This window comes from Amborella trichopoda, chromosome 2 (genome assembly GCF_054954075.1).
Source record: "Amborella trichopoda isolate Santa Cruz 75 chromosome 2, AtrichopodaSantaCruz75HAP2 v2.0, whole genome shotgun sequence".
Classification (NCBI taxonomy): domain Eukaryota; kingdom Viridiplantae; phylum Streptophyta; class Magnoliopsida; order Amborellales; family Amborellaceae; genus Amborella; species Amborella trichopoda.
In genome coordinates, this window is record NC_142337.1 from 68,728,283 (window position 1) to 68,751,798 (window position 23,516).

General features: G+C 35.4%; 1 protein-coding gene across 1 annotated transcript; it reads right to left on the reverse strand.

Moving 5' to 3' along the window:
* Positions 1-631: 631 nt before the first annotated feature.
* On the reverse strand, positions 632-23,237 carry LOC18430032 (syntaxin-111). The gene is made up of 9 exons (XM_088859887.1): positions 22,627-23,237; positions 16,571-16,683; positions 13,488-13,559; positions 12,889-12,948; positions 8,732-8,826; positions 6,758-6,827; positions 6,058-6,206; positions 5,647-5,660; positions 632-1,999 (listed from the first exon to the last, which is right to left on the reverse strand). Exons 2-9 carry the CDS (start codon positions 16,655-16,657, stop codon positions 1,038-1,040), a joined length of 1,509 nt encoding a protein of 502 aa, XP_088716013.1. The 5' UTR covers positions 16,658-16,683; positions 22,627-23,237; the 3' UTR covers positions 632-1,037.
* Between the last annotated feature and the right edge of the window lie 279 nt (positions 23,238-23,516).

Sequence of the window (23,516 nt, forward strand, 5' to 3'; positions counted from 1 at the left end):
TTTTTAATAGAGTAATTTTGATTTAGTTTTTTTTTTTCCTAGCATTCACAGAGTGTGATTGATCCTTGAGTAGAAGACGTTCCATCTCAAAAATTTAAAAAAGTGCTCCTACATTATTGAGTTTTATTGGAGGGGGAATGAAAGGAGAAGCAGCAGGAGATCTTTTGAGCTTAAGAAAATTCCACATTCGAGGAAAAGAGGGAAGAGTGACAATGTGTTTGCATAACCCATTGTAATATCTTGGAAGCATTCACTAGACAAATTTTGCTCCAAATTCAATGAACAAGGATAAAACTTACAAATAATTTCAATATGAAAATCAAACCATTGCTAGTGATCTGCAACAAAATTCAACCATTAGAGAAGCAGGATCTTTGGAGTTCTGAAAAATCCACAGTAGAGGAAAAGAGGGCAGAGTGACAATGTGTTTGCATAACCATTGTAATATCTTGGCAGCATTCACTAAATAAATTTTGCTCCAAATTCAAAGAAAAATGAATTGTACTCCAAGGATAAAACTTACAAATAATTCCAATATGAAAATCAATATCAGCAACAAAATTCAACCGCCACCATGAAGTTGAAATAACTCCTAACTATACTTTCCAAGCACGAATATTCACTAAATAAATTTTGCTCCAAATTCAAAGAAAAATGAATTGTACTCCAAGGATAAAACTTACAAATAATTCCAATATGAAAATCAATATCAGCAACAAAATTCAACCACCACCATGAAGTTGAAATAACTCCTAACTATACTTTCCAAGCACGAACATCCTTCCCAACAACAAACGGTATTCCACATTCTATCCAAAGAAAAATTAAGAAGAAAAAAAGGAAACCCTTATATCTTCTCATAAAGCTGGAGCTTGAGCAGAACTCCAACCCCTATGAAATCCATGATCCCCACTTAAACCCACTCTATAGCAAATTACAAACCAAGTCTTACCCACATAACTCTCCCCCCACCCAAATATAAATAAATAAAGAAAAATAAAATAGAAAGAGATCTCACCCTCACCCTCTTTCTCTCTCTAGGAGTTCAAGCTGGCGATGATAGGAACTATAACAAAGAAGATGAGAGCAAGGAGCAGAATCAACCCAATACACATCCACTTCCTACTGCTCCTCTGGTATTCCTTTGCAGCCTTGAGGTTCTTGGTGCCATCCTTGACATAAGTCGCCGCACTCATAACATGGTGCTCGATGTCATCCATCTTCTCACCCTGAGCCTCCACCATCACAGCCATGTCCAGAAACACCTGATGAAGCTCCAGCAAGCTTCTCTCTATCTCCTTCGCTGCATCATGCCTGTCCTGTATCTCATTTACGGTCTCTAATATCTTACCTCTCCCCTGTTCTGCAATGGCTTTTTGCAAGAAGCTCTCACTCTGTCCACTCGATATGATCTTCTCTATCATCTCTTCGCTCGCATAGTCCCCTGTTACAGTAAAATACCTTCTCTCTACTGTCTCTTTGTACTCTACCATTATCTTTTGCCTGAGAGCTTGAAAATCCATCATCAACTCTTTCAGTTTCTTTCTTAGGCCATTTGTCACTGAGCTCCTTGTCCTGTCAAGTGGGGTGCCCTCTTTGAAGCCTGAGAGTCTCCTGTTTGCTAAGTTCTGCCTATCCAGCTCCTCAAGCATGGTTTTAATGGTTTTTGCCTTCTTTAGAACATTGACGACATCGCTGTTGATCCTATTTCTGAGAGATTTGAGGGCTTCTGGTTTGTGGATTTTCTTTGTTTCTTCGTTGAATTCCTTCAACTTCTCCAGGAGAAGCTCGATGACCTCCATCTCATCCTTGATGGCTCCAACTTCTTTGAAGAAGGGAATTAGGTTTTGATCCGTGCTGCTGAGTTGAGCTTCCATTTCAAGATCAGGACCGGCTTCCAGGTCTTTGAGGGCCTCTTTCTTGAGGTCCACATAGCTAGTGAACGATTTGGTCATCAAATCATTCATTTTGTCGCTTTTATTTTCTTTTTGTAGCAGGTCTGTTATTCCAAAATCCAAGAAAATAGGTTCAAATTTCAATTTCAAAGTATTTGAATTTTATACTGAAATCAAGGAGGAAAAAAAAGCTATTCATACTCTTAAAATAAGATATTGAAACAAATGAAAAATGGAAAAGTAAAGAGTTAGAAAAAATAAGAAGATGAACCAATCCGGAGTTCAAACATTTTACCACCGACCTCAAGCTTAAGAGAGCTTAAAAAACAAAAGATCACTCGTAAAAGAAAAATGAGAGACTTTTGTGAACAATTTGGTTATTATCTTTTTTCTGAAAAAACTCACTCCAAACAATATAAAGAGTTAGAAAAAATAAGAAGATGAACGAATGCGGAGTTCAAACATTATACCTGGAGAGTATTATGTGGCGTGCAGAGAGAGATGCTCTATTGAATTTCTTGATGTCAGTATTTTCTTGTTGGAGCAGGGTCTGTTTTTCCAATCCAAGAAAATAGGTTCAAATTTCAATTCCAAGTATTTGAATTTCATGCTGAAATCAAGAATGAAAAAAAAGCCAGACATTGAAACAAATGAAAGATGGAAAAGTAAAGAGTTTGAAGAAAAACAGATAAAAAGAAAAGGAAGAAGCTGAACCGATCCGGAGATCAAGCATTTTACCTGGAGATTTTTCTGTGGGCGTGCAGCGATAGAGATGCTTCATTGCCAGGGCTAAAAAGATGGGGTTCTTATATGTATCCCAGAAACACACGGGATAAATAGAGCCGTTTGGATAAAAAAAAGGTAAATAGGGCCGTTGAAGACTTCTTTTAAAATATGAGATGAAGCCGTTGGAGACTTTCTTTTAAAATATGAGATGAAGCCGTTGGAGACTTTCTTTTAAAATATGGGATGAAGCCGTTGTAGATACTAGATACTTAGATAGTAAACAACTATGATAACAATTCTCGGGAAAGCTTTCTACGTTCTCGAGAGCCACTCACCGTTTGATCTTTAGATCCAACGTCTTAGATCCAACGTTTTAAAGTATTTTATTTTTAGCTTTTTTAATACAAAATTTTTTAATATGAAATTTGGTATGTGTCATTTTCTCATTGGAGCACATCTATAAAAAATATGAGAAATTTGACATTAGGACCCTTCCCCACCCATGTGTGTAGGACTCCAAAAGATCACTATTAAATTTAGCACCAATCTATAGAAAAGTCAAGTCTCACACCCATGTGATAGCTTTTCTAAATATCAATACCAACTTTAATGATGATCATGAGGTCTTACACACATGAGCCGGGGAGGGTCATATAAAAACATTACTAAAAAAATATTAACAATAAATTTTCAATAAAAGATAATGACCAAAATACCCCTTAAAATTTTTAAGGGTATTTTGGTCCTTTTATTTTCTCTAAAATATATTTTTTATATTGTTTGTTAATGCAAGTTTAATAGAGAAATGGGCGTCCAAAATTTGGTGTCAAGAGAGTTTATAAAATAAAAATTAAAAATAAATTAGTGTAGAGACGCGACATTGTGATTGGGGCCATCTTAGTCCTCCATTAAAAAATAGACGGTTGAATAAAGAAGAGGATAGAACTTCTATATTGTAGGGGAACATAGAAAGCTTTCCCAACAATAATAATGTCAAACCATCACGGTCAACTAAATTGAAGTATGTAAAATTGGAGACACCGATTGCTACAAACTTATAATTTATAATTTCCTTCTCTAAGAAAGGTTGCCGGTCCGAATAGACTTTTTCCCCAAAAAAAAAAAGAAAAAAAAAAGGTATAAAGCTGAACTCTGATTTGGTACCAACCCCTTAGCTTTTAACGAAAACTTTATCCAAATGATACGTATAAATTATTTAACATTTTTGTTTTTGGGGTAAGTCAGAAAGGGAGAAAGCTCCAGTTATTTAACATTTTATTCATACATTTTGATTTAGTTGCAAGAATCTCATTCAAATGCACGTGATCATGAGTTTGAGTTAGTATCTAAAAAATTGGATCAATGAAATGGATCACTCACCCACGAATCCCGGTCGGAATGGAACATATTGGTGATCCATAAAATATTAAAAAATAAAAATTAAAAAGTGGGAGTTTTTGGTTAATAATGTACTAAGATAATAATACAAATAAAAAATAAAAAACTAAAGGAAAAAAAAAAAACCCTTTTGAGAAAAAGCAAATTTTGAAACACTTTGCTTGAAAAATGATAACTTGACTGCATTTTTACTATATATAACTTGACTGCATTTTTACTATTTTTACTATTTTTTTTACTATTTGTTTCAAACACTTTGCTTGAAAAATGATAACTTGACTGCATTTTTACTATTTGTTATTAGGAAATATATACATTGACATTGTTTACTATTGATACGCTCAATCATTATTAACTCTTAGATTTGAAATCGAGTGGTTGAATATATATATCATTGTTTAACCACAATGCCTAGAATTTTACTTATCAAAAAAGAGTTTGACTATTTTATACAACTTCCGTATTTATTCATTTATTTTCATCCATTTATTTTCTTATTTTTTCAATTTTTATTTTTCTAAATTTAAATTTATTATTTACATATTTTCTAGAACATGGTCTAAAAAAAGTGATGAACTTAAACTTTTCCTTAACCTATCCCATGTTTGGGTAAAAAGGCACAATTGTGTTAGATAATAACGAACGTAAAATTTTACCAAAACTATATCATGAATTTGATAAACTTAACCAGGCCTTTAATAGCACAGAATAGAAAATCCAGATTCTTGTAGCCGACCTCAATTAATTAGAAAAAAACTAAAATGATGATAATAAAGATATCTTTTCTAGACCAATTCAAGCACCGAAGGATCAATCCACCCCAGCTCAAATCATGGTTATGATTAGTCAACCTGGTGACCAATCTGAGTTTTAAAACACTAACAGAGTTCAACAAATGGGCTTAAATAAGGTTAATTTTTTTTACGTGGGCAATGCACCCATTGGACGGTGGTGATTGCAAGACTATCATCCCTTCAAACAAATACGAAGCATCCACTGGCTGATGTGAACATAATTGACATGGATTTTAAATCTAAAAACCGTAGTACCGTTATTTAACCAATATGGTGTTGTTACATCCGGAATGAATAATCCACGAAACCCAACTGGGAAGTAAAATTAGACCCTAATCCTATCGAATCTTTCTGGCCTTACATATAATCCTAGTACCTTCCTATTTATGATTTTTTTTTTTTTTGGATTTATACTATAAGACCATTTATTTTTTATAGAGATCATAATCATTTTTAACCGTTGGATGTGAAATCCAACAGATAAAAATGTTTTACAACATTTGAGAAATTTTGCTTTGGTCTTTGTACCAAAACAACGAAATGTCCTCAACCACCCGATATCAAATCTAACAATCAATAATGATTGTGATAACAAAAATAAGTAATCTCATTTTACACTTTTCCATTTTTCTGTTTTCTTGCTACTTCCTTTTAATTTAGATTAATTAAATTCAAATTCTTTCATACATAGAAAACCCAATACCTTATCTGCAACCAATATTCCACACACACAGGAGGGAGAGAGAGAGAGAGAGAGAGAGAGAGAGAGAGAGAGGACCATATGCTTTAGTACGAGGCTCACTTAAACCTAGACTTCTATGCTGCCTGCCCACGATCCTCAACCTTACTGGGAGAAAACGAGTATAATCTACAATGTTACAGAACAAAGATTACATAGTTAAACAGAGCCAGGTTCAATGCTTTTTAGAAACAATATTACAAACATGCTTACATCTTAAAATAAATAGGCTAATATTAAAAAACTCGAAAATGTAAGGTCACTCTCTTTTGGCCTCAAAAGTTCGTTGCTGATACCTCGTGCATCCTTCTCAAAGCTTCACCTTCATTCCTTCTCAACAGGCATTCACAAAGCCAACATCTTCTTTCAAGCCATTACACAAAACTCCAAGAAGCAACAAGAGGAAATTACATCTTGCTAGCGCTTTAGTACCAGTTGCTTCTCTAGATGAGGCCTAATCATCTTTTCCAGCTCCTCAACAGTAGGTGAAGGCTTGTCATCTTGCTAAGATTGGGGGCCCGAAATCCCTTCAGAACTGGGCACCTGTGACTGTGCTTTGTCGATCTGCTGCTTCTTAGCCTCTATTCTCCTTAGCATTGTCGAACTGAGCTTTTCACCACTTGATTCTACAGGTAACAGATCAACCACCTCTATCTGCATAAACCAAAGAATCCAGTAGAACAGTCATTGGTTACTTCTTGTGAATACCATTCAGTTAAAAGTAACCTATTAGCACTATCAGCAAATTCTTCCAAATTTTCAAAAATGTTTTTAAAACATGCAAAAGATTGCACAACTGGCATACTAATCTCACATAAAAGATGAGAACAATAAAAAATAAATTCATATTTCATCTTGATTACCTGGTCCACACAGTCTATAGGTCGCTTACTATTAGCAAACCAAAAATAAAGTAAACCCAATTACCCTAATTCTAATTGATACATAACCAAGAAATCCAGTTGTGTACGAGGGAATAATGTCAGATGTGAACTCAAAGAAAGACCTAGTAAAACTCCAGAAATTAAAATCAGATTCACCATATTGCTGTGCTGTATGGACAAATGCTATAAAGTTAGTCCTAAGTGCATGCATGTCAGTTCCTAAGGGTGATTATTATCATGAAAATGAAGTAGACCTTCTAAGATGCTCCCATTTCCAGAAAAATACAGTAAATGCACGTCAAAAAGAAAAGTTCAACTCGCCTTTAATTGTGACAGACCCTTCTCAGCTCTCCGCTTGTTAACAGATAAGCCACCGGCCAAAGTTTCCTTACTAGCAAAGCACACAAACAGGCCATTAGATTCTCCTTTCGACAGATAACCACAAATGTAGCAAAACTAATCTAGAGAGTAACAGATACAGGACTTCGCGAATCTGACAGGCTGAACCAGCACTCACCACCAAAAATAATAACATTCATGGCAGCACCAGACTGGCAGAGCCCGAGCCCATATTCACTTAGCCCTAGTTTTCTAAAAGTAACCAAAGACATGCCAATGTTTTGAAAAAGTAATTAAAGTGTTCGTTCTTTTAGCTTAGAGCTAGTGATGCATACTTCTGCAGGAGCATCCTACACACTTCCTTCTAGGGAAAAGGGCTACTATGGAGGATTTTCAATCTGAAATTTTGGGATCTCTAGAATAACCAGATAAATATTCCGAAAAAAAAATTTTGATTTTGAGTTCCTATACACTTTGATCTGACCATTCAAAAATTGGATGACCTCGATTCAATCTTAAGACGATGATGTGTGATTTTCTCTTCTTTTTTATATGGAGGTTGGCCTCTAATTTGAGGAGGTTACCTACCAAAAATCAGTGGTCCTAAAAATGTTCTCCAAACAGGGATTTGCCCAAGGGTGTCAATGGATGATGTGCTACCCTAGGAGCACGTAATCTTTTGGCTATGGTTTAATTAAAGGACTCAATTTCATTAGATTGTAATATTCTCTTTAGTTCCTGCAATCATAAGCATACATGGTTTAACTTTGTCAATGAAAAAGGATGAATAATTAGTTAGAATGATACAGAAATCGACCTAAAATATTTATTAAGTATACTACTTAATCAGTACCATCAACACATCAGATTTTGAGCATTATAAACACAGGTTTCTTTTATGAATACCTCGGAAACAAATTCATATGTTTTCATATAATGATCTAAGATGCACTGATATGGATAACAGAAACAGACATGGAGAGCAGGGATATAACATGCATTTCTCAAAATCCAGGACATGGAAATGCTACTAATATCCTATCTGACACATTGATAGTGATGTATTTTACCTTGTATTAAACATAAACATGTGCATCCAACACATTGATATGTGTATGTGAGCACACACACACACATATCATGCATTTTATATTTTCTATAGCTATTTCGCATTATGAGATCCTAAAACCATCTGGAATAAGTGAAGTGTCAACATGCTACCACACTAGTAAAGTAAGCATGTACAAAGCATCCAAGTATCATAGATGATAGACTTATTCAATAACTTACAACATAGTCCATTATGTGTTGAGCTTCAGGGTTGTGGGCAGCCATATTGGGGATTTTGTACAAAAAATCATTACTACATTTATAAAGTCAACCACTTGTCAAAAAACAAATCATACCATACTCAAAATATTCATGGGACTCAAGAAATAAGCAGCCAATTGTGAGTATGCCAAAATCAATTAATCCATGCATAACCCTAAATCCATCATATGACATCAAAAGGAGTAAAAAAGCATAGAAAGAATAACATTAATCCCCTCATGCAGGCCTTAGGGAGTCACCCAATGTCAAGGCTTTTATATGGAACACCAAAATTTCTGTGATAAATGTCCCTTCACTTCTAAGAGAGCCAATTTGAAAGGCAATTTTAGTAATCTATTGCCACACTAGGCAGTCAACGAATTGGCTGCCACATTCCCCTTCATCTCGCTGCAAGTTAAGCAATCCATATAGGATCAAGTTAAGCACTGCTGGTTCAAACTCATAACCCCAATTTTGCAACAACAAGCACTTTCAGTTGAGCTGTATACTTGAACCCCACAATAGATAGAAATGCTGAGATCATCAATTTGATGGAAGGTAGTTCCATGACTTTGAACAAAAAACCAGCTTCATGGATATGATTAGAATTGCAGCAGTCAGTAGATTTCATGCTTCAGAACATACCTGACAATTATAGCATCCAGATTGGCATCTACAATGGATGGGCCATAGGGATCCGTAATGGGTTCCACTTGAACTATCAATTCCGGTCTGATGGACTGAAAAGATTTCCAAGAAGATAACACAAATTTTATAAGACACGCATTTATAAATATTATATAAAAATGTGTAAGTGTGTGTCTGCAAAGGCATGCATATATGTCAGCACTGAGAAGAAGATTTATAGTTCATATCTGATAACAATCATATAGTCAAACCCCAATAGTTGGGATAAGGCTCAGATGATGATGATGATCAGATAACAGTCATATATAGCTTCCAGATAAATTTATATGTGGCATCTTCCTTGTTAATCAATATCATTCACAGCAATGCAATAATACTATGGCATACAGTCTTTGACAAATTGTAACCGATACTCATTTAAGAAGGTCTTTTGACGAGCTTTAGCCACAAAATATATCCAAAGATCTTCATTTTTAGCACCTAAAGATCATTAAAAACTCTACAACAGCGCAACAATAACACTAATAATATTTATACAAACTATTAATATAAACAAATAACAACCCATTCCCTCAATTGGGAATTCCATTCAACTAGAAGCATTGCAGTCCAAGAACCTTTGTAAGATGCATAATATGCGTCAGTCAATAAGGAGACTCCAGATATTGGATTCACCAATAGATGCCTATGTGGCTCCAGCTATCCCACACCCCCTAAATTAGGATCCACAACAGCTGAAATTCATAAAATGTTAAAAAACAAAATGCACAAAAGTAAGACTTTCATTAACTGTTCTCAAAAAAGTAATAAAATCTTGCAAGCCTGGTGCCAACAATATTATAAAAAGTAGGTCAGAGATCAATTTTTTTTGGAAATCCAAACAAAAGAGCATACAGTACACTTTTATAAGTTGACCTGAAATAAAACACCAAACATATATCCGGCATCATAATCAACTTGCGTGAGTTTAATCTAATAAGATCAAATGAGTTACTCGTCAGTCGAATAACTGGTATAGCACCTGGCTCATAACCAACCAAACCACTCGATGGTACCTTAAAATCAACTCACTCTAGTCTGAAGAATTTACATCCCAACAGCCTTTAAGGAGAATGAAGGAGTGACATTTACCTAATAGATATATAACATGATGGATTCTATTAAGAAGTCATAAATATAATTTTCCAAGTTTTGAAACAGTAGATTATGCTTCATTCCCTGGAGCTGGAAAAAAATAGTAGGATATATTCAGTTATTTTGATATGGTACCCATCATCATCATCATCCAAACCTTATCCCAATTAATTGGGGTCGGCTACTTGAATCTCATTCCTCTATTCATATGACATAGGTTTAGAATTCATGATACGATGTGGCAAAGGTTTACACTAGCTGCCTACCTAATGTAACCCTCCTTTACCTAGGCTTGGGACGGGTGAAGGGAAAGTTTAAGGTCCTCACCCTTCTTACTTAGACCTGAGCCTTGTTGTTCAACATTTTATAAAATTCAAAAAAGTCAAATTTGTCCTAACATTCCAGCATGTACAAGATAATGACCTCATTTGTTATATCATGCATAATCAGGATAGTATCATGTTATCACTTGATCTGTGTGGTGTCCATGATACCCTAACATAAACTCATATATGTCAGCCATGAATCATGCATCTCAGGTCCAACTCCTTGTGATGTTGATCTTTATTTGAGCTAAAGATTGAATCCCAGCAGTTTTGACCCGGGTTTGGCCAAAAAATACTACTAGTAAGCATTTCCAACAAATCGATACACCATGATACATAAAATGCAAGAGAACCATAGTTACCAAATTCGACCATCATGGGTAGCGGTCTGGCTCCAAATTCCGGCTTGTGCGATCTGAGGAAGGGATCTCAAGGGGAAAGCAATTTGTGTTTTTGTGGATCGCGATACCCTTTCTTAGGAATCAAGATAATATGAGATATGATTCTATAGTAGTAACCAGGGGATTCTTGATTTTTGTCTCAGGATTGATGTCCAAAACCTTGACACCACTAGCAAATAATGTCTGAGACATGAATATTGATCATGCTTATATAGTGGCTTGATGTGTTCAGTCCAGTGCTTCATAATTTCTATAGAATGCTTTGATGCGCAAAACTCGGACATCATCACAAAACCGTTTCTGATTCTATGCTGTCAGTTCGGATATTTGTTATTTCTGTATATTTAAATCTACAAGCTCCTGATAGCAGTGAAGTAGAAGACAGAAGTAAAGGAAGGCGTTGCCCCAAAAGCTGATGCTCCAAAACTTGAGGAGGCCGCCAAATATAGTGAAGACCCCAAAATAGAGGCTATCCAAAGTACTAAAGTTAAGATTCAGTAAATTCAGAAGTAATTACAACTGAAAGAAGCTTTGAATTGGAAAAATCAGTGGTCAAGGTGGAGAAGAAAGAAGCCACAAAGATAGAGACCCCAACTTTGGTAGAGATGGACAAGGACAGCGAGGTACCTAAAAAGAAACTGTTGCTGAAATTGCTGAGAAGTATTTGTAATGAGAAGAAGTTATTGCATCCGCAAATGAAGTGGTTGCAGAGGGCTGCAAAATGAAGTCACAAAGGAAAATGCTCCAACTTTAGCTCAGAGACCAGGAAAGTCAGTGAGGTTTCAAAAATCGAGAGCATTTGTGGTGCTGTACTTGCTGAGAATTTGGTGGAGCCAGAAGCAGTTGTCCCAGAAAATAAGTGGTTGTTAAGGAGGAAGCAAAAGATGAAAGTGCTCAAAATTGATGCTCCAAAATTAGTTGAGACCACCAAAGTTAGCAAGGTTCGAAAAGAAGAGAGTGAATCTGGCAAAACTAGAGGCCGCTGCCCTAGAAAATACAATGGTTGTGACACAAAGGGGGTAAAAGATGAGGGGAAAGAAACTGATACTCTAAAAGTAGCTGAGAGAACAGTTAACAGTTTCACAAAAAAATTAGCTGAGGTAAAATTAAAATACACTTATATGCTCCTACAAAATGGGGATTGAGTGTAAAATATGAAATATTTAAATTCCCAAAATAAAACAGGATTTTTCAGTAAATCTCCCTAGATAAGATAACCACTTCAAAAGGAATAAATTTGGAAGCTTGAGTTATGCTAGAAATCACTTGAAAAATCTGCCAATAGAATAAGCAATCCTAGTAGGAACAAGCCAAGCCAATGCAAGTGAAGAGGCCGATGAACTTGTCACTTATGCTCAGAATAGATGGGACTCGATAGACCACAATCAAGTCTTCCACCTTCTTGTTAGTCTTATTCTTCAAAGACTCCTGCGCTGCCTTTGGAAACACGTACCACTTGTGGACATGAGCCTTTAGGCTGCTCACTCCTTTTTGTGACTTTTATGACCAAGGAGCTTTTATAATTTGGATTAAGTAATTATCATCAAGGTTTTACAACCTAAAGCCTTTAATGCAAAAATATTTCACCAAATATCAAGCATTTTGCTTTTTCTTTTTCTTTTTATTTTTTTTTGTGCCATATGTCAAGCATCGTGCTACAGTCTGCTCATGAGGATCATTATAGAAGGTGAAAGATGGTGGGTAGCAGTTGCCAAACAGTGCAGGAGAGTAACTAGAGTGTTAAAGGCCTATAAAGCCATTTGTTTGTTTTACATGCATTTTCACATTTAACTAGTAGATGTATATCATTTTTGTCTTTCACCAATTGTAATAGGAACTCTGCTCATGTAGTGCAATATGGCATTGTCTTAGAATGACCATCAAAGAATAAAAGTCAGTCGTGGGGGAAGGGTATCACAAGAACAGTCCTGGGGTGGTTAGGGCTATCTTAAGCAGAGGATGGGGTTTCAGAGGAAGCTAAAGGCTCAGAGCTCCATACCCAATATTTGACTGCCAAAAAAGGAGGAATGTCCATTTCAAACAAGTTGAAATTTAGCCTTCTCCTTTGTAATGATTCCTTGGTATCTATATTCAAAAGCCTAACTGAACCCCCTTCCCCCACCCCAACACACGTTTCATGTGGTACCCACAAAGTTAAAATTTCCTAAACATGTCTCAGCTAATAAACACAAGGAATGAAGTTACTCAAATGCTTCTAGCCACTCGAACTCTAGTGTGTGAGATATCAACCATCGTGTATACTCATAATATGTGCTCGCAAATTTGTTATTACCTGGATATAATCTTCAACAGCCTTCATCCTTGTCTCAATGGGTTGTATAAGATGCACAAACTGTAAAAAGACCAAATCAATCCTTGCATTTTCCACAGAAAAAAATTGAGCAACAAAGCATAATAGCCAAATGCACTCATGCGTGGAATTACACGAACAAAAAAAAAGGATATATCCTCGATCATCCTACTTTCAGGTCAATAAACCACAATTCTTCCTAAGCATTCGAAATTTACCAAGTCATGATATTAGCTGGACCTCAAGAGACATAAAAATTAGAGCACAATCCATAACATCTGCCGATGGAAATGTGATCTTATTCAGGCATAAACACAATATCCTGTAATCGTGCAAAAAAGGCGCAAATTGGCCATCACTCAGTTAAATTTTGAAACTGAAGCAATTACAACAACCCTGCAGGCAGAAATAGTGTGACCACGTGAAGTAGAAAAGTATTATGTCCACTTCAGCAATCTCAATCAGTTACTCAATCCATTATTAATAAGTCATCTCAAAACCATCCAAGACAAGATATTAGTTTCGGCATAGACCCATAAGTTTTTACAATAACATGAGTAGAAGACAAACAAAACCCCTACCTCCTTCTTTACTAGCATCGGCCCCGTACAGATACCAACCACAATTCGATCTCTCGCCAGCTCTGCTGAGACCTAAGAGTAGAAACACACAATTACTAGTGACCAAGGATGAGCAACTGTTACAAACAGCACATGTGCACTTACGTTTACACCAAATCTCTCGTTTTGTCGTGCACTTCTATATATATATATATATATATATGAAGAGACTAGAAATGCCACTGGCGAAAATGAACAGTATTTTCGCCCATAGGCTTGGCACATCTGATTTTTTCGGACGCCATGGATTAAAGACCGTCACAAACTTTGCATGTCCGTAGCGGTTTGTCATGGCATAGCAAGTCCGTGAGGGAATTTTTTCAACACAAATTTGACGCAAAATTATAGGGGACCGCCACGGATCCCATAGATCCATGGCGGTTTTTAGGTAAAACCGTCACAGACATAGCATGTCCGTGATGGGGGCGAAATACTGTAGCACTTCGCTTATATATATATATATATATATATATATATATATATATATATATATATATATAGGGTGCTCACACTATGGAGTAATTTATCATTGTACTAAAAAATTTTGGACACTTCTATACCCTTGTTTTCTAGATGGAGCATTTTTTAAACAAGGGCATTTTTGGTCATTAAGAGAGTGCAGTGTTTCAAAAAGCGATAGGCGGCCTGGGGGGTCCAGGCCGCCCAGCGCCTAGGCGGCGGCCCAGAACCTGGGTGGCCCAATCGAATCCAAAAAGGATGCCCATTTGAATGGAAAAAGGATATATAGTATAAAAAATAAAAATTAGGTATTTAGGGCACTTACTTTGAGTTTGATTGCTCAATCTTCAAACTTCCACCTCAAATATGCTTCTAAGGATTCAAAATCTTCTAAAAAACCCCACAATAGATTTATAAAACATCAAAAATTAAATCTAATATCAATGGGTGATGTTTTGATCAATTTTTGTCAACTTTGAGAAACCCTTCGATCCTGAAGAAATCACCAAAAAGTAGTTTTTTGGAGGATTTCTCTATCTAAAATGGGCTCCAATAAGTTTTAGGTTTCAAATGATCTTAAAACCGTCCTTTTAAGCCTTTATGTTTTAAAAAAAAAATCAATACAAAAAAAAAATTCCATCTCTGGGCGGGGCGCCCACCTCAGCGGGAAGCAGACCCTAAGCAACCGCCTTAGGCTAGGCGGGTTCTGTACCTCCTAGGCGGTCGCCCAGGGACTGCCGCCTAGGCCTAGGAAATGCGTCCAGGCCTTCTAGACCGCCTAAGTGCTGGGCAGTCCATTCTTTGAATCACTAAAAGAGTGTGACGTCATCCACATGGGGTGTGACGTCACACCCTCTTAATGACCAAACATATCGTTGTTTAAAAAATGCTCCATGTACAAAACAAGGGTATAGAAGTGTCTAAAATTGTTGAGTACAATGATAAATTACCCTAGATATTATATATATATATATATATATATATATATATATATATGGATAGGGAATGATTACATGCCATGTCATTATAATATCACAAAACCACATTTCCAGAAAATCATGTTCGTGCCATTTGTATGACACCAAAAGGGATTTTTAATAATTTTCCCCTTGAAAAGGGAAGAAATACTTATGGTAGTATTTTGCCCCCTAAAAACCTTAGTGAGAGAGATATTCCTCACTCAAAACATCTTTGCTTACCTTAAATCAATCAAAAGGCATTCGACATTTGGAGGCCAAAAAGGCTGCAAAAGAGAGGTTTTGGCACCCCAAAGTAAGAGATTAAAGCCTACTTCGAATGGGTTTTGAAAAGTTAGAAGATTTAAATGTTTATGTTTAAGGTTTCATTTTTTAAATGAGAATTATATTATGTTATTTTTTTAAGGTAATTTTCTTGTGTTTGTATTTGAAGTTTGGCATTACATTAATGATGAAACTTCTTGAGTTTTTTATTTTTATATTTTAATGATTTGCTTGCTACTTTTGTGATTATAACATGTTTGGCTATGTTTCTACTTCATAGTGCAAAATCAAAATTTTATAATACATCGTGTGGATATGTTTGGCTGTGTCTAGCTTTTAATGCAAGATTAAAAATTCATAATATACTTTTGTCAATGTTTGGATTTATTTCCATTGTATGATGCAAATTTATTTATAATATATCTTTGTCTATATTTTTGGGTTATGTTTGGTAATGTTTATAATTTATAATGCAAAATTGAATATTTGTAATATATGTTTATGCATTTTTCCTTTTGTTTATAATTTATAACACAAAATTGAACATATTACTATATGTTCGCATATTTTTTTCCTATGTTTGCAATTCATAATACGAAATTTGACAATATTACTCATATTGAGTAATATGTTGACTATTTTCAATTTGTAAACTGTAAATTCATATTTCATAGAAAATTACGTTGGCTAAGTTTGACTGAATTTAGCAAGTTTACTGATTTATATTTTTCAAAATGTAAATTTTAGTTTATGAGAAATTAGATTCCATAATTGACAACCCCACACCCCACTTTTGTAACCCCACCTTCACTCCCCCCCAGTCGCCTACACACTACACAGTGGCCGGCCTATGCCCTGGGTGGCCGCCTAGCCTAGGCAGCCGTTTCTGTCTTCTTGAACATTGGGCCCAATCATGTGAGGTTTTGCAATCTCTATATGTAACTCCTTATGCAATTCAAGATTTCTCAAAACAATTTTATCTCTTTTAATGTGATGTCATCAATTTTCCTTCATAGAAGCCAAAATAACCAATTTTTCCTCAAAATGTTGGAGCACATGATCTTTAAAAAAATAAAAAATAAACTGTACCATTTTTCTTGGTAAAGTATTTCTTCTTTTGCTTATGGTGCAAAGCTTTCCATACATCCAGTTTCTTTCCACCTTAAAGAGTGATTAAATGCCACAATATAGCGCTTTCATGCAATGCATCATTTGCCACAAACTAGAATGTATATGTGCACGAGTTTGTTCATCATTTTCAGTACTTAATAAAGTAAAATAAAATAAAATTTATTCAGCAATAAGGATACAAACTGAGGAAGAAGATGGTATAAAATTCTAAACCTTTAGAAGACGGCGGTGACCATCATGTAAGCGATCAAAGGTTCCTCCAAGGACAACAGCACCATATGAGTGGGGACCTTTCTCCATTTCATTTACAGGTGATTGCTTATTCTCTGCCATTTATTATTTCAACAGGAAATAAGGTATATTACATACATATATACACAATTAATCAACTTCTCTTCCATAAAAAGGAGTAAAATCATGAGCAAGAATGTAACAAAGTTATCTCATAAGCCTTCCACAGACACGACTCATCCATAGCCAATTGTTCAAAGGGAAACAGTAATAAGAAATTTTCAAGCTACCTCACAAAATATCTAGGACTGAAGACAAAGAATCATTTTACCTGCTGTTCTAAACAGAGCTAGCTGGTTTAGATAAACAAAAAGGGCAAAAGGGCGAAAAAATAAAAAGAAAACAAAAAGAAAAAGAGAGAATAAACAAAATTAATAGGTCATTTGGATCATGATATATGCAAAATCAGGTTTTGATCATATCCTGGGTATGCAAACCTGGTTTTCTACGAAGAATTGATGTTAAGTGATTTTTCTATAAAAATAACTACAAAAGACACTCTTCTAGTGGGGTTTGTTCTATTAAAGCAGGCTATCGACAACAAATAAAGGGGTTTAGAAAATAGAAAAAAACACAGCGGTAGATTTAAGGAAAACAAAAGCAGAGTCCTTATGCCAAGTGGGGAGATGGTGGCTGAGCAAAGAAGCTTGAAAAGCGCAGGAAGAATGGGTGAATGGAAAAATGAGGTCAAAAAGAATGCGCAGAGAAAGAGAGGAGTGCCAATGGTGAGAGAAGATGAAGACATGGACGGGAAGGGCAAGCTTGGGGGTGGAGGAGAAATAAGGGAAGAAAAAGATGAGAGGGAAGAAATAAAACCATTAAGAGCTAAGCTCGGTTACACACATGCTTGTTCCAAGTTCTTTCTGGGATGAGCATTCCAGAATACTAGATGCTTTCTGGATCCCGAGCATGAGCTCCAAAAATAAAAACCTTCGATTTGTTGTATTCTGGATTTCCAAAATCAAATTTCAACAAGATCAAGAGAACATATAAATGCATACACAATCAAAGAAAAGAAAGGGGTGAACCTTGTGTGTCTAAAGCCCCTCCCATCCCCCCAAGATTGAAATCTCACGGCTTAATTTTTCATGATCGAAGCATAGATAGGAGTAGAGGGACAAAAAGAGAATATTATTATATAATAACATTGTAGATACAGGATATCATCAGTAGGGGGCAGTTGGAGCTGGGGCTACAAATCCTCATAATACGTTTTCTTCCTCATGCACACCATTACCTTCTCATCCTATTCATTCATTCTCCAAAGGATGGATTTTCTTTCTCTTTTTGGCAAAGAGATAGCTTGACTTCGTAAACGAGGCATTTGGCAACTTGAAGCTAAGAAATGGAGGTTAGAAATTCTACTTCTGAGATCTAGATGCTGAGGATTTTGATACCTGGTAAAAATAACTGATCTCTTTGGCAACCTGTCTAGAAATCTCTACAGTAGGGAAAAATGAGGTTGAAATATATGCACAGAGAAAGAGAGGAGTGCCGATGGTGAGAGAGGATGAAGAAATGGACATGAGGGCAACCTTGGGGGTGGAGGAGAAATAAGGGAAGAGAAAGACAAGAGGGAAGGAATAAAACCGTCAAGTGCTAAGCTCGGTTACACACACGCTTGCTCCAAATTCTTTTTGGGACAAAGACGCTTTCTGGATCCTGAGCATGAGCTCCAAAAATAAAAACCTTCAATTTGTTGTATTCTGGATTTCCAAAATCAAATTTCAACACGATCAAGAGAACATATAAATGCATACACAATCAAAGAAAAGGAAGCGATGAACCTTGTGTGTCGAAAGCCACCCTCTCGGCCCCCCAAGATTGAAATCTCATAGCTTAATTTTTCATGATCGAAGCATAGATAGGAGCAGAGGGACAAAAAGAGAATGTTATTATATAATAATATAGTAGAACAGGATATCATCAATATGGGGTAGTTGGAGCTGGGGCTACAAACCCTCATAATACGTTTTCTTCCTCTTGCACGTCCATACCCTTCTCATCCTATTCATTCATTCCCCAAAGGATGGATTTTCTTTTCTCTTTTGGGCAAAGAGATAAAAAGAGATAGCTTGATTTCATAAACGAGCCATTTGGCAACTTGAAGCTAGAAATGGAGGGTGGGATATCTACTTTTGAGATCTAGATGCTGGGATTTTTTATACTTGGTAAAGATAACTAATGTGTTTGGCAACCTATCTAGAAATTTCTACAATAGGGAAAAATGAGGTTGAAAAGAATGCGCAGAGAAGAGAAGAGTGTCGATGGTGAGAGAGGATGAAGAAATGGATGGGAAGAGCAAGCTTGGGGGTGGAGGAGAAATAAGGGAAGAGAAAAATGAGAGGGAAGGAATAAAACCGTCAAGAGCTAAGCTCGGTTACACACACGCTTGATCCAAATTCTTTTTGGGACGAAGATGCTTTTTGGATCCTAAGCATGAGCTCCAAAAATAAAATCCTTCGATTTGTTGTATTCTGGATTTCCAAAATCAAATTTTAACAAGATCAAGAGAACCTATAAATGCATACACAATCAAAGAAAAGGAAGGGGTGAACCTTGTGTGTCGAAACCCCTCCCCCCCCCCCCCCCCCCCGGCCCCCAAGATTGAAATCTCACAGCTTAATTTTTCATGATCGAAGCATATATAAGAGCAGAGGAACAAAAAGAGAATATTATATAATAACATAGTAGGTACAGGATATCATCGGTAGGGAGCAGTTGGAGCTGGGGCTACCAACCCTCAGGGCCTATTTGATAACTGGAAGCAAGTTCATGAACTGTAAATTGGAAGTTCCTGAAGAACTATACATTAGTAGTTTCTGAAGAAGTTCCTGGTTTCTGTGTTTGATAACATCCCTGAGAAGTTAAGAAGTTCCTGGCTTCTGTGTTTGATAACCTCCTGAGAAGTTAAAGAAGAACTGGGTATCTGTATTGGATTAGCTTTAAGTAATAAGCAAGATGTAAACGTTAAAATTGAGACCTAGTTATTTATTTATTTTTTATTAATTTGTAAAATATTTTTTTTTGGAATACAACATCAATTAAAAATAAAGTACGTTGGATTGAAAGAGAGAGAGAGAGAGAGTTTTATTGATGAGTGAGAGAAGCGTCCTAGAGAGAGATACACTTGTACACCAATTGACGCAAATGCTCCATGATAAACTTCATTGCACCTCAAAATTAAAGCAGACTATAGACAATGTCAAGCACAACATCAATTTAATTAAGTTTAAACAATAACCTGTAATAGTTTAAACATACATAATTAAAAATGCAAGAACTAAGAAATCAGCCCATTCAGACACACATCATAGCTGTAATAAGAAAATGAAAATGTTGGTAATTCATGCATTTCGTGTTTGCATAAAAAGATATAAACAAACCCACATCATATCTGTATATCTTAGAAAAAATATATCAAATTTCATGAACCCATAAACATTATTCTTAAAAAAGAATGGTAGCTACAACATTCATAATTGGAGCTAAGTAAAACTCACAAAATCCAAAAACAAAAATCACAAAAAAGTAAGCAAGATTATTATCAATTCCAGTTTGCTTTCAGCATTTTATTCACAAACAGAAAGCAAGGCTAGCACTATATCACAGAGACAGTAGTCAAAAACCCAAATACAAAAATAAACATATTCAATAAGAAAATGAAAATATTGGTAATTCATGCACATCTTGTTTGCATAAAAAGATATAAACAAACCCAAATCATAGCTGTATATCATAGAAAAAATATATCAGATTTCATGAACCCATAAGCATTATTCTTAAAAAAGAAAGGTAACAAAATAAGCATGGTAGCTACAACATTCATTATTAGAGCTAAGTAAAACTCACCAAATCCAAAAACAAAAATCACAAAAAGTAAGCAAGATTATTCTCAATTCCTGTTTGTTTTCAGCATTTTATTCACAAACGGGAAGCAAGGTTAGCACTAGATCACAGAAAAAGTAGTCAAAAACCCAAATACAAAAATAAACATATTCAATAAGAAAATAAAAAAATTGGTAATTCATGCACATCTTGTTTGCATAAAAAGATATAAACAAATCCACATCATAGTTGTATATCTTAGAAAATTTATATCAGATTTCATGAACCCATAAGCATTATTCATTAAAGAGATCAGAGCTCAGAGTAAAAAAAGCAAGAACAAACACATAGATCAATAGATTTAAACAGAGCTCAATAAAAAATGTATGGTCCATCTAAAAATAACTGTAAACAGATATCAGAGCTCAGAGTCTTGCCATCCAAAGTCTTGCCAAAAAGAAAGAAAAAGCACAAAATTGTATAAACAATTTCTAGAAATTCTCACACTTAAAGAACATGAGGATCAAGTTTACAACAACCACATATCCATGCAGTTATTCACCAAGACAAAAAGAACCACGAAAATTTTAAAAATAGAACCGAGTCATCGCACCCCATAAGTCTTTGGCTAAGACTGCCATTATGAACCACCATCCAAGCAATAAACCCAAGTAAAGCATAGAAATACTTCACACCAACATATTGAACATTAATCCAATAAATAAAATCAATAATATTGATCGGCAAAACCAAGAAACACATCCATTAATAAACAAGAATGGAATGAGTAAAAAGCATAGAAACAGTATGAAAGGTCAGACCAGATTCAAAAATTCTAATAGAAATTATCAATAAAGAACACCGCATGGAAATCATATAGAGATCAACACTTGGAGTTGCCAAATGCCAATAATGTCGCTTTTACCATAAATTAATACCAGCTGAACTTAAACAAATTGTTCCATCCTCCAAGTGTTAACATAAACCACATAAAAGGTATTCACCAAAAAAGAAACACCAAAATGCAATATCAAGGTACCACATCACTAAAAAGCAATTCATATACCACAAAAAGGAAACTAGCCAAATAAATCAAAGCTATCACTGCTTCAGTAATGCAATATTTAGCTAATCTTAAGCCCATAGAACTACACAAATGATTAAAAAACAGAAGATAAAAAATAAAAATAAATAAACTTAAGAAACACCAAAATGTATTACCACATCACTGAAAGCAATACATATACCACAAAAAGGAAACTAGCCAAATATATCAAAGCTATCACTGATCCAGTAATGCAATATTCAGTTAATCTTAAGCCCATAGACCTACACAAATGATTAAAAAACAGAAGATAATTAAAAAAATAAAAATAAGAAACATCAAAATGCAATACCATGCCCACATAGAGAAGGGAGTACATTTTAAGGATGCATAGAGGAATGTCAAGGATTCTTTGCAAGCAACACATGCCCATATAGAGAAGTAGTCCTAACATCTACAGCAAAACGACTCTCTACCAAAAAACACAAAACTATTTAGAAATCAATTAAGCAAGATGATAGGAATCATAATAACAAGGAAACCTCCAGCTTCCACCACATAAAACCAACACCAAATCCCGGGTATCTCCACAAACAAACAAAATGGTAAGCAAAAGTCATAAAAATAACTCAAAATCATAGTAAAGCATAGATTTCAAACCACTAAACAAAATCCTTTAATCCAGTCACCTTGTCTTCTTTTTTTTTCTTTTTTTCAAAACAAAAACATATACAGAAAACAAGAGTGAAACCGTATATACAAACAAACACCAGTCCAATGAAATTTAGGGCTTTTGCCAAAATTCACAATTTACAATTGGGACTTCTACAAAAAGCAAGACCATGGAGAAGGAACCCACAAAATCAAATGAATAACAAATAAACACAGAAAAAATGAATAATGCAAAAAAATGAGGAAACCCTATGATTCCATAATATGGGCAACCTAAAATTTCTCCCACAGATGATAAACCAAATCGAGCATTTTTTGCACTAAAAAAAACGATAACAACCAATATCACAGGATCTTAGAAGATCTTCGCACAAAGAAACCCTAATTTTTCGAGCAAGAGAAATAGGTATATAGAAGAAAAAAAAAAACATACCTGTTAATGGAGGGTGGGAGGTTGGTGACTCGAAAAAGCCCAAGAACAATGGAGCTCGACCTACTGATGTTTCCCCCAACAATAGATTTTTCGAGCTCTTAGTAAAAATCTGTGTAAGAGATGGCAGAGAGAGGGCTCTCTGCGAACTGCTTCTCGATGGCGGAAGAGGACTCTGCCTCTCTGCGAACTACGAACTGCTGAACTAGGGTTATCAAGGGTTGGAATTTTTTTTTAATGCAAGATAGGAAGATGAACAGTGCCGTGAAGTTTTGATATGAAGTTCTTTTTTTTTATTAAACACGAAACTTGAACAGTATTAAGAAGTTCTCAACTTCCAAGAAGGCACTACTTGTTATCAAACACGCCCTCATAGTACATTTTTTTTCCTCTTGCACGCTGTTACCCTTCTCATCCTATTCATTCATTCCCCAAAGGATGGATTTTGTTTTCTCTTTTTGGCAAAGAGATAGCTTGATTTCTTAAACGGGGCATTTGGCAACTTAAAGTTGGAAATGGAGGTAGGAATTTCTACTTCTGAGATCTAGATGCTGGGATTTTTTATACCTGGTAAAGATAAATAATGTCTTTGGCAACCTGTTTAGAAATTTCTACAGTAGTGTTTGGTTGAACCTGGAAGTTTGCAAACCTGGAGATCTGGAAATTAGTCAGCTCCAACCGTTCATTGCAGTTTCATTGATGAGAGGACGATAATTGTTAAAAGAATGAGATTTGAATTTCATAGATTGTCCTCAGTAAGTCTAACAAAAATCATGATATAGATCACATATGTTTTATTTGTAGTTCACATCTCTCTCTCTCTCTCCCCCCCCTCATCAGCTCCCTTCACAAATGGGCATGCAGCAAATAACTAAATAAGCTCAGCAATTTAG